The 12,659-nt window shown below is 36.0% G+C and overlaps 1 protein-coding gene and 1 long non-coding RNA gene across 4 annotated transcripts; one reads left to right on the forward strand and one right to left on the reverse strand.

Moving 5' to 3' along the window:
• The first annotated feature begins 509 nt into the window (after window positions 1–509).
• LOC120076707 lies at window positions 510–2,930 on the forward strand. Its single transcript, XM_039030606.1, has 2 exons — window positions 510–1,893; window positions 2,033–2,930. The coding sequence occupies exons 1-2, from the start codon at window positions 1,537–1,539 to the stop codon at window positions 2,648–2,650; spliced, it is 975 nt and encodes a 324-aa protein (XP_038886534.1). The 5' UTR covers window positions 510–1,536; the 3' UTR covers window positions 2,651–2,930.
• LOC120076708 lies at window positions 2,716–7,575 on the reverse strand. 3 transcript variants are annotated; one of them, XR_005481620.1, is made up of 5 exons: window positions 7,449–7,575; window positions 4,633–4,912; window positions 4,055–4,153; window positions 3,895–3,953; window positions 2,716–2,853 (listed from the first exon to the last, which is right to left on the reverse strand). It is a non-coding gene; the product is annotated as an uncharacterized LOC120076708 (long non-coding RNA). The 3 variants fall into 3 exon arrangements; XR_005481621.1 differs by having other exon boundaries at window positions 4,055–4,169; XR_005481622.1 differs by having other exon boundaries at window positions 4,055–4,174.
• Between the last annotated feature and the right edge of the window lie 5,084 nt (window positions 7,576–12,659).

Below are 12,659 nucleotides of genomic sequence, written 5' to 3' on the forward strand. Positions count from 1 at the left end.
CAGTTGATAGGTCGCAGTTAAGACCTACCAAAGTTATGGGCTTATTTGTGAATGGGATCTCTCTCTCTCTCTCAAATTGAGGATAAAATTTGGACCATATAATTCAAAATAAAAAAGAAAAGGAAAAGAAAAAGAAAAAGAAAAAGGTTTGAATTTTAATATTTTCCTTTTACACAAAAATGGATTTGGAAAAAATGGGTTTTCTTTCTCTAAAAAAGACAACTATTAACAAAATAGATCATATAGTGAAAATTCACTAAGCTTAGTTATCAACACGTAGACTTTATTTTTTAGTTATCAATTCTTAAATTCAAATTGAATGACATCATATGAATTAAAAAGTTGAAGGTTAATGCAACTTTATAGTGTGGGATAAAATTTTATATATATACACATATAACATTAGTTGAGGGAAGGGGGGTGGCCTGGAGGACTTGGGGAGATGAGCATATCCATTTTGTCCCTCGAAGAATAAAGGGCAATACAAATAATTAAAAAAACGAGGAAAAGGGGAAAAAAATATTGAGACCTAAAAAGAATGATTCTGCATAGTAGAAAGTTGCAAAAATGCATTACATACAAGGAACCTCATCATTCCAAATTCACTCTTTTAAAAAATGAATGAAAGAAAATAAGAGAAATTAAGAAAATCTAGGATTATTATTAAAAAAAAACAACAATAATAATAATAAGAGTAAGCTTCCCTTCTCTCCCTCTCATACCCACAAATTTCAATGGAATGGAAGATTGAAGATTAAAGAAGCAAAATTCAGTTGCTCGAGGGAATTGAAAAGAAAAATAGGGAAACAAGAAGCCAAACAGCACTCTGATCAAAACTTGTTGAATCCTCTTGATTAAATCATTTTCCCAACCCAATAAAAACTCAAATCTCACTTCTTAAAGATACGAAAATTCCCAATACTTAAATGCCACAACTATTCTCACTCATTCTCTCTCTCTCTCTCTCTGAACTTTATGTATGGAAAAATAATAAATGAGAGCTACTTTAAAGGGCAGAGGATAAAAGGAAGAAATTGGAAGGGAGTTCATAGGGAATTTGTGGTCCAATGTGCCAAAACTTTAGTTTAGGTGATTTTTTTCCCTCTATTCACTTTTCGGGGTTTTTTTATAATTATTTCCCTCTTCCTCTGCATAAATTCTCTTACTGTTTCAAATTAATTAATATCTGAGAATTTTAGAATATCTTTTTGGGTTCTCTTTCTTTCTGCCCATTTAACAATGAAAATGGCATATTACCAATCATCCTTTCCCCCCTATAGGAAACACCCATCATTGCTCCCAACAATCCTTTTCAACCTTAGAAACCTGAGCTTCTAAAAAGATATAGAATTGGGTTTCTAATTCCCATTCTTCCCATTCCTTCCTTTTAATTTCTCAATGCAATTTAAATACCAGCCTTCTTAATAACCTTTTCTCTCCCTCTTCCCCTCTTCTACTTCTACCCCCCCCCCCCCCCCCCCCCCCCCCCTCTCTCTCTCTCTCTCTACTTTTCCTTTTAGTTCCAACAAGGTCACAATGGATCCCTCCTCCACCAACTCTGTCAATGGCTTCTATACTTTTCTGACTCGAGGGATCGATGATCTTGAACGGGTTTACCTTTCAAATAATTTCATGTCAATCCAATTCCTTCAAAGGGTTCTTTCACTACTCCGATCATTTCATTCCCAATTGACACTTCTTGTCCAAAAGCTTCATTTGCCTGTGGGGGAGAAGTGGTTGGATGAGTACATGGATGAGAGTTCTAAGCTGTGGGATGCCTGTCATGTCCTCAAATCAGGCATTTCCGGAATCGAAAATTTCTACTCTGCTGGGTTCAATATCACTTCCTCTCTCGAAGCTCATCGCCATCTGAGTCCCCAACTTTCTCGCCAGGTCCATCTCAGAAATCATAATCCAATCTAAATTTTGCTTGTGTGTTTGTTTTCTCGGTTTTGTTTTGTTTTATTCTGTTCTGTTTTGTTTGGAAGCATTGGGTTCATAATCTAAGAGACTTCGAACTCTTGAAATACAGGTAATTAGGGCAATATCAGGGTGTCGAAGAGAAGCGGTGGGATTGGAAGAGGAGAATCGAGCACTGATGGAAGCAAGAATTCAACCGCTATCTCTGAGGTTCGATGAGAAAGTATCGATCGAATCAAAGCTGAATGGATTCAATGGATTCAGGGGAGTTCTGTACGCAATGAGAAATGTGAGCTCACTCCTCCTAATGATCTTGCTCTACGGGCTGGTTTACTGTTGGCCGGAATCGAATTTCGTAAGAGGAGGGTATGAAGGGTGTCTGTTTTTCGGTTCAGCTTTCATGATATCGACGGCGAGATTGCAGGAGAGAGTCGCCGGAGAGATCAACCAGATGAACGGAAGGCCTGGGATTTTGCTGTACGAGTTTAGGAGGTCGAAGATGGCGATGGAGGAATTAAGGGCGGAATTGGAGAGGAGGGTGGGGATGGGGTCGCAAGGCGTGGTAGAATGGGAAACAGAGATTGGAATTAGAGAAAGAGTTGAGAATTTGAGAGCTTGTTTTGGGGTACTGAGATCTGGAGCTGAGAATATTGTTTGCCAACTTGATGATTTCATTGATGAAATCGTTGAAGGCAGGAAGAAGCTTTTGGACTTTTGTAGCCACAGGTAGACAGAGATGGGAAAATATTGTAGTTGTTATGGTTCAAAGGCCAAAAGAAAAAAAGGGAAAAAATATTAAAAAAAAAAAAGAAAGAAAAAAGAAAAAAGAAAAAAAGAAAAAAGAAAAAAACAAGTAGAAGAATCAATTGATGGAGTTGTTGTACCTTTTAACCCTTCCCTGCTCTTCTCGTTTCCAGATTTTTCTTTAATCCTCTAAAAAGTAAAAACAATCAACAGGTAAATAAAGGGACAAAAAAGAAATCAGATACCCATATATTAATTACTAAAAAGTATTATCAAATACATTCTTAATTTTTTTTTATATTGCAGAAATATCTAATCAAGCATAAGGTCAAGTAATGAGGATATAAAATGAACAGGTAAACAGTAAACAATTTTGCTAGAACAGTATAAATAACATCTTTGATTGTTTATTTGAATTGAAAATTTTGACTAGCTGACAAGTCAAAAAGATAACAGAAAATGGAAAAGAAAAGTCAAATGAGTTGCTTCATCTCAACATGTAATGTAACGCCTAAGTCCAATAAGAGTGACCCATGGAAATACATTATATATATATATATATATATATATTATTACATGTATATATATTACACTCGTATTCGTGCAGAAAAGAAAACGAAAGTTGAGTGAACAGAAGGAATGGAAGAGAAGGAAAGAAGCTTCTTTGTAATTTTCAAAGAGAGAGAGAGAGAGAGAGAGATGGGTCAATATTCCAATACAAGAGGAAGAGGGGGAAACAGAAAAATTTTCATCTTCTTTTTGGGCGTTAGGTTTTCTAGTAGAAGTGATGTCCCTCTCTCTCCAGTTCAGTTCAGGCAGAGAGGTGTCTTTTAAGACTTTTAGTTGGGATAGTAAATATGACTAATCATTTTAGCGGTGAAAGAATGATGAAAAGTGGGGGCTTTGAGGGCTGTAAAAGGCAATGTATACAGTGAGATTCCTGGTTTCTTTTTTTCATTTTTTTTAATATTTTATTTTTCCCCCCAAAAGCAACATCCTTTTCGTAACCCCAAGCTTTTGTCTGATTCGGTTCTCTTTGAAAGCTATGGAGACTGATGATGAAAGTTCCTCTTTCACATCCTTTCTTCCTGACATCTCCTGACTTTCCCTCTCTCTATCTCTACTAATTTTGGCTTCTTCTTTCGCTGATTTTTCTCAACAGGTTTTGAGGGAAACACAAATATAAACATATAACTAAGAATTGGAAAAAGAAAGCTCTAAATTGCTCACTTTGTAAGTTGCAACTGTCTCTCGTGCTTTTTGTCTCTTGCAGGAATTTCATGCATAGCCTAAGTTAAAGGGTTCCAAAAAGAGTAAGCAAATTGTAACGCGGCTGATTCAAAACAGACATAAATAAACAGAAAGTGGGGGAGGAAGGAAATAAACTAACCGGGCTTCGCTGTACAGTATCGTATTGTATTGTAATAGAGGTCAGCCATTCAGAGAACAATTTCTGGCAAACGCCTGATCGCAAACAGCTCCCCTAGCCCTTTAAGCAAAGCACACTTTGCTTTTCAATAATCATCAGAAATAATCATTTTTACTTCCCCCAGAACGAAAAAAGAAGAAAAAGATATTCCTCCTCAGACATTAATAATTAAGAATTTTAGTGTCGATTTTCAGAGCATGTAACCCCAGATGAGACATCCCTATGCTTATGAACATGACTAGTTTGGAAACACTCGATCGTTTTCACTGTGACTTCATAATTACGAGATATAAGCTGTAAAGATGATACAGACCGGCAAATGAATTTAATAGGCCACTGAAATAGTTATTCCTTTTCTTTTTCCCCCTAAATTCCTTCGTGGGGTTATTAATTGAGTTCCTTTCGTGAAAATAAGAAAATCATTCCGTAAAATGAAACAACTTTGTATTGTGTTTAATTACAGCACACAATTGAAAAATGTGAGACCGGAAAATTTCAAGTGCAAGCAAATGAAAAACCCAGGTAAATCATCTTGTTACCATGTTGAGCAACGTGAAGCCAAGCAGCTGTGCATTTGAATCTCTAGAAAATTGGATGTTATATCCTTGCATTTCAACCGGAAAAAATGTCTCCCACACTATTCCTTGACGTTGACCATGTAATTGATATTCAGTAACCATACTCAGTCTCGACTTTATACCAGCAGCAATACAATTAGATTTCGAGGTTGCGAGGTTGTAAAATACCATGTAATTGCTATTCAAGTTGCGAGGTTGTAAAATTTCACCTAACCGCCTCTATGTCATATGGTAGAAATACCTGTATAAAAATAAATGAAACTTCGATGAGCTATGGCCAGTAGGTTATCTTAATAAACAACAGCTACAGTACACGAATAAATCAATTTTAATTAATACCAATAACATGACAAATCTATGGAAAAACTTAAGAAAAAAGTTACCCATGACTACAACTTCTTTCAGCATGGAGTCATGAACAAGGTTGCTATATAGTGTTTGGAAAACGGATTAATTTGAAACGTCAAGAATATTCTACTTGTCCGGTTCTTACTGTTTATTCAATTTTCATATACTTCATTTCACATGCATAGTGTAAAGGATTTTGCCTTTTCCTGATCTTCTGCTATTATTTAAACAACAGCAACTTACCATTGGTTGGTTAGGGAGTTAACTCCGGTTATCTCTGCATAATCAGTCTATTTAAAGACATGTAGAGAAGGCTTGTATATGTGAGTAGATCCAATCATCCAATATACTAATATCTTCTAATCTACCTTCGTTAATACATAGCACAGGATAGGAAACAAGATGTATTGTATTCAGTCAACCCACAAAAACAATACACAACCACATGATATCTTTATCATGATTAGAAGTTTCCAGAAGTAATATAATTGCTTCAAAACACATCTTATCAAAGCAAGTAATTGCTTTGCTGCAATTTAATCACCCAAAAAGCCACAAATGTAACCCCTGGTGATGACAACGTAGAGGAGCAATAGTAAGCATATGATGGCTTTTGATCATGCTGTCCGATCAGTCTACATTTATGAGTAAGCATAAGCATATCCATATCCATGTTTTAACCTCTCTTTCTGCAAAAATTAAGTATATATGCACATACAGTAGAGGTCTGGTGCAGGGGCAATAAAGAAATAAAACGTTTTACGTAATTGTATAAACTCTAAATGTTTTCTTTAAATGAACATAATTTAATTGACATAAAGCATATACTATTAACCTTAAAGTTAAAAGGTTCTAAAACTCTAAAGTTTATATAATTAAAAATTTATAAGGAGACAGTTTATAATTCCATTGAGACGGGAGATTTACATACAAAATTTCGGCCAAACTGCTATATTAGCCCCTTAATTATTGTATTTCCCAATTTTAGTCCCTCCCCTTTAGAAACTTTATTCTTCTTCTAGCTTTTACATCGGTCTCATAATTGCGTGTTATCATGAAATTCCTAAGAGTATTAGATAAACATGACCCATAGATTTCATATCAAAATCAACTGACAATGAGAGAAGTAACATATGTATTTTATAAACACTACGAGGTCTCCTCATCGTTTCAATATGAAATCCAAAAAAAAAAAAAAAAAAAAAAAAAATCTCTGCAGAATTAATGACTTAAAATATGCAACTTTCTAAATCACTCGTGGTATGACATTATAATTTTCAGGAAATTTTCCTGTTTAAGGCAAATAGAAAAAAAATATATTTCAACAATCGGTTAACTAAAATTTTATCAAGATCTCTATCCATAATATTGTCGTAATTTTACTTAGATTCGGACACTTTCTTTATGTTTTCAATTAATTAAATCATAATTGTAGTTATCGCCTAGTACTTTTTTAAAAAAATTAAAAATGGTTCATTCAATTCAATCACTATATTTACACAAGCATAACATTTTGGTTCCCATCGCTGACCATCCAGTCAAATATGAAGAAAAACTGGCACGCACATGTGAAGGTTGGTGTTGTGCCTTGAAATTACTTACAGTTGCCTATATAAACAGAAACTAAACCATTTCCAGTCGGTGTCATGATAACTTTTTTTATGCATATGACTATTTTACTGGCTGACTAATGCAAATAGTTTCTAAAGGGACTATAATGAAACAAATTAAAATATGAGTATCAAACAATTAAAAATAGCTAAGTATGGGGACTAGATTCTAAATCTACTTCCATTATGTTCATTGAAGAGCTTATTGGATAAAAGCTAAACTTGAAGATCAGAGTATCACAGGAAACTGTGTCATGCACGCTCCAACCAACTACCAGGACAAACGCAGTACGTAGAATTGATCAACAAAAACCAAATCTCCAAAGTCACGCGATAAGAATGAAAGAATCTCAACCATAGAACTAAGTTACTAAAGTAGTAAGAAATATGAGATCACAGACATCCATAACAAAGGCCATACAAACCAAAATTTGATCAAGAATAACATAATTATAGTTTTCAGCAATTAATTAATACAACTAAAATTTGTAGTTCTATCCTCAAATCAGTTAAATAGACTACGATCAATTTGCATCTTTAAACGCATAAGGCATAATGTAACCTTAGTGCCTCCATTTCCTATCCTTTGCCATTTCGGGGTTGGTTTACCTATCCTTCTGCTCAGTTAAATTCAACATAACAGCATACTCATAGTTCTAACGTTAAAGCTACTCCATACTTTCAGCAATCAAAATTCAAGAAGCCATTGAAAATTACTGAAAATCTACAACCCACATTCCACCAGCTTCCCATCCCCGCAGCAAAAGAACAACATGATCGCTAACGAAACTTGCAGATTCAGGAAGAGATGAAAATTACCACCAATTTGTAAATAATACAGAGTTTCAGCAGAGTTTCCAGGAGAGCATTCCAGTTCAGTTCCATGGGAGCACGAGCACGAGCACGAGAAATCTCGCCGAAATCAGGGGACGTAAACGGAATAGGGAAGGAGAACGCGGCGTTTCGAAATCTAGAAGGCTTGCTTGAACCTGGGAGTTGGGCTCCGGCCCAATATCAGATTTTTCAACCTCAAGCCCAAACTTTTAGCCCATGAAAATAATGGCAAAACTCCTTGTGTGCTTAGACTCAATTTAGAACTACAGAAAAGCGCTGCAAATAAAAACAGAAAAACAGACGAACCAAATCGAACCAAACCCAGCCGAATCGAATGGTTTGCTTCGGTTGCTTAAATATGTACATGTTAATTTAAAATTTTGGAAATTTGAAATATTCGTTTTGGTATGTTCTATTAGAACACTATCTAAAATTAAACGGAGCGGAAGGTAAATATTTTATTGAATATTTTTAATATTTATTTAATAATAATAATATTATTATTATTTGCAAAGGATTTATTTCCTTTTTTAAGAAATCAATTCCATCTTCCTATGAAATAGGAAGTGGAATATCAATTTCACGTTTTAAGTCTTCTCCTATAATTAGAAAAGAACTGACAAGCAGAACATATTGAGGTTTCCTCCCTCACTTTATTTTGCTACTGTCCTTCTCTTCTTTCAATTTTGAGTGTTGTTTTGAAGAGTATACAAGTGATAAGGATATGTATCTTCGAACTAGAAGCTTTAATCTCTATTTTGATAACTCAATTGTTAATTTAATTATGCTTGATTTAATTCAGTATTTTATATTCCCTTAAATATTTTTCTGTTGAGTTGTATGTCTTAAAACTCGCATTTTGTAATCATATTCTATTATCAATAAAGATGTTATTGATATTTATTCAATAAAATTTGTTGTTAAGTCTGTAAATTGAACTTATAATGACTAAATCCAATAAACTAAAATTCATGACTATTACATGAATATTTGGACTTTATGTGGAAACGTATAGATAGATCGAGTTCGAATAAATAGCCAAAACGGTTTATAGTATATTAATAAGGTTGGGTACCTTATTCTGGTAACACTATTGGATACAACTGATAACTTATAGAAATACAAGTTATTTATACTGCCTTATATAGATATTGCGGGCAAAAGATAGTGAATATGCTTCAATTGTATGAAAATTAGCTTCGAAATACAATAATTATAAATTATCGCAATTACACCCACTAACAACTTTAAGATGGAAGAAAATGAGATTTTACTCTGTTTTGCAGGAAACCAAGTCACCGCTTGCGCTCAAGGCTCAAGAAGAACTGATCAACACATCTCTGTCACATTGCGCCCGTCAATCCATAATGAAGAGACGATTAACGCAATGACGGCACAATGCGATAGTCGATCCAGAGCTGACTTTCAACCGCATGCGGTAATAAAAACAACACCGCATGCGAACTCATGATCGAAAGATGCAGCTGAGCAACACAAAAGCGGAAGATTGAGACAAGTGTACAACTAACGATTGTGCAGAATTGACGGTCTGATTGCATAACAGAAGGAATAATATCCCTCCATCTTCGGAATTTCCATAACAACAAGTGGGGACCACAAGGCCGGAGTCAAAGATCCTCACCTATAAATACCCCATAGATTTTAGAGAAAAGATATGCTGCTGGATATGGGGCTAATTGCTGCTAAAGTGTTGAGAGAAAAGGCTGAGCTGGGTGCTTAACTGAAGAAATCCGGGAAGAAGACGAGACAAGGCCGAGAGGTGAGTCTCAGTTCTATTATGCCGAATACCCGACGAGAAGCTCTATGCTGAGAACCCTACTACCGGTTGAGCAAGCCTAAGAGGGAAGCTCATCCATCCATCTAATCCATCTAATCCGGCAAGCAGATCTCCACACGAATCGGTGCCAAGACGTTGGTGCTTGTTTGTATATGTTCTATATCTTTTCATCATTGTATTCCACTTTCTTTATCTCTTAATTCACACATCATGTATCAAACGCTTAATAGACATATTAAATGTTTCAATTTCTTTCATATTCCATTTTCTGTCTACTTTCATTCCTCCGTGAATTACTTTCTCCATGATGTCTTCTTAATCCCCTGGTAGTTAATATAAATTAAATGAGTATTTAATTTGTGTTAAAGAGATAACTGTGTTTAGCTAAAGCAGGCTAGACGACATCTTCACATGTGAGAGCAGAAGTGAAAATGCTATTTTGATCTATCGAGAGAAGGTTAGAAGAATCCGTTAACTAAAGCGAGTAGTACTTCCAGACAGGGAAGCAAGCTTGCATTCATTATGTCCGTCTCTGATTCACCACAGAAATGTGGGAGTGCGATTGATAACTGAAAGGTGTACACCAAGAGAAAAACGAAACCGTACTTATGGCTTCAACGCAATTAAGAAACTTGTGTTGTTTATATTAGTTATCTTTCTCTTTCTGTTTATACCCGAGACTTCCTGCCGCATTCCATGCTCTTTGCATAATCTTCACAGTCAGCCTAAACCCCAGCATCTTGTATCATGAATCCTATATCTTGTATCATCCAGCTTAGGTTTACTGTACTTATTTTATTATCGCATTATTTTACTGCTTTCCTTTACTTTACCGCAATTTTATATACTTGTACAAAACACTCTTTAAAGATTGAAAAACCTGGTCGCATATACCACAAACATACCACAATAACCTCAAACAGTCCCTGTGTTCGACCTCGAATCACACCGAGAAACTTATGGTGGAATTACATTTGGTTCCAACGTAAGAAAACTTGTGACAACGCAAGGCATACTACAAGAATATTCATAAATAACGCATATCTAGAAGTAGTATCGCATATTTTTTCACATGCTTAAGATATAAAATTTGCGTAACAACAACCCACTTTGTATCTAATACAAATGATGTGATCCCGAATCGTTCATGTGGAGACATGCAGTAGGGGCGTCCTATGTAAAGAGTTTGTATAATATCAGGACCAAGAAATAAATCACTCTTGCTTTATAACGTTGTTTATTATTGAAGACTGACTGTTTCGAATCGATGACTTAGGTAACTCAACCTTAATCCTGAATTGACTATGAACTTCTGTTTATTCGGGATTATCCTTAGATTTTCATAGGTGAAAGTTGGCTCAACAATACCGACTCAATAAACCTCCCATTTTAGGGATAAGACCGGGTAGATAAATGGAGACATAGGGGTGCAAGATAGAATTCACTTCTACCCATCCCTAGGGGTAATAGAGAGACAGTTCTCTTAAGTAGTGATTCTAGGTCTTGAATAAGGAGTCCCACACTCTCATTGGTCCGAGAGGGACTTGATAACGGGCAGAAATGCACGTTATCATAGTGCTAAGTTCTTAAACAATGTTGGATTGCGTTGATGAAAAATGTTAAATTGCGTCCATTAAACATAAATTCTATAATATTGTGGTCGCATGCGTCCAACGCATTAGAACATCTGATCTTTATATTTTTGTGCAGAATATGCATTAACGCATGCGATCATAGGAATTCACTGGTCGAGCGCAACTTCACCGCAAGACTTTGCGTTGATTGTGCTCGCAAACATTCGCCCGAGAAGGATCGCCATAACTTGGTCAGCATAACATGGTAGGTGCATCCGGGTGAAAGGATAATTAAAAGCGATGGGATAGAAAGCTGATGACAGTCGGATCCAAATTAAGTTGACAGCCGATAACGGTCACAAAGAACATTCAGCTTTATCGGTGACAATTATCCGGCGCATCAGTCAAGAATTAAAGTTGTCCCATCTGTACAACCAGGAGAGAGAAGCCGCCTTTCACCATGGATGCTCTATAAATACCAAGTACATTCTTCAGAGAAGGGGTTGATCGGTTGACGAGTTAACCAGTTGCTTCTATTCATAATTTCCTTTCCATTTTAAGGCAAAGCAAGAGAAGAGTGGTGGCGTCGGAGATCGCCCAGGGCAACTCGAGAGAGAACCTTGGGGCGTAAGAGCAGAGAGCGGGCCGACTCTCGCAAAAGCGAGATTATTTTTAGAGCACGAGTAGAAACAGTGTAAACGCCTAGCAACAAGAAATTGCTACCATGCTCTTTATTAAACTTGCATTGTTATTTTGTACTTCATCTTCATATATATTTAATGAAAGTCCTATTTCTACATCTGCTCACTCTCTTAATACGCATGAGTAGCTAAGCTAGTCGAATGGGTTGAGAAGAACTAAGCTAACATGACCTAGGAAGTTTATTGCTTGCGATTGTCTTGTTTTATGTTGTGTAAAATACCCTTTAAAGTTACTCGAGAGAGAGTCTAAAGAAAGAACCTTAATGTCTCGAGAGAGGTAGGTTAGAATCTGGACTCGAAAGAGTAAGATTAGGCTTGCATAAACAAGAGATGGGGACTTAGAAATAAGCTCTGTTGTCAACTTGCATCGCATGCATCCTAGGAATAGGTATGATGATATGTAGTCGCCTTGTTTGTGTATCGTCGCGTAGACAAGAATTAGAAGTTTATGTGTAGGCCTTATAGACACCTTTGCACATGCATCGCATGCGTTCTAGTATTAAAAGTCGTAGCATTCACGCCGAGAGGTGGTTTACTATTGTATGCATGTTGCATGATCGCAAAGCATGAACGCATTTTAGGGAGTGTTAGCCGAACCCTTCTCAACCCATTCACCGCATATTCATCGCATCTCCCGCTTATAAACTCTTTTTAAACTCCCCCGCATTTGTTATTTATTTTTCATCAATGCAAACAACAAACCCAACAATTTATTTATTTAACTGATTACCGCAAGTCTTCATAAAAATCACCAACGCAAACTATTTTCACAAGTCCCTCTGTTCGACCCTGGACTTACCAGGAAACTCAGAGGAATTTACACTTGAATTCCGCTAGGGAAACTTGAGTGCACAACGCAAATCTATCAATGCATATCATCCATATTTCTGCCACATAATTCTAAGCATCAAGACTCGATTTAGTGATTGGATCACAAACCTATTGTTCACTATAGGATCAGTGAGACTTAAGGAGCAAGATGTAATTTCGAGGGTAAAACAGCATTAGACCTAGTCGTTATTACGAACAACCAGTGATGGTTTAACTTACTAATTATGGTTAAATCAAGTGGAAAAAAAATATATCTACAGTGAGGAGAGTGCAACTATCAAGCTATAGTGGT

This window comes from Benincasa hispida, chromosome 4 (genome assembly GCF_009727055.1).
Source record: "Benincasa hispida cultivar B227 chromosome 4, ASM972705v1, whole genome shotgun sequence".
Classification (NCBI taxonomy): Eukaryota; Viridiplantae; Streptophyta; class Magnoliopsida; order Cucurbitales; family Cucurbitaceae; genus Benincasa; species Benincasa hispida.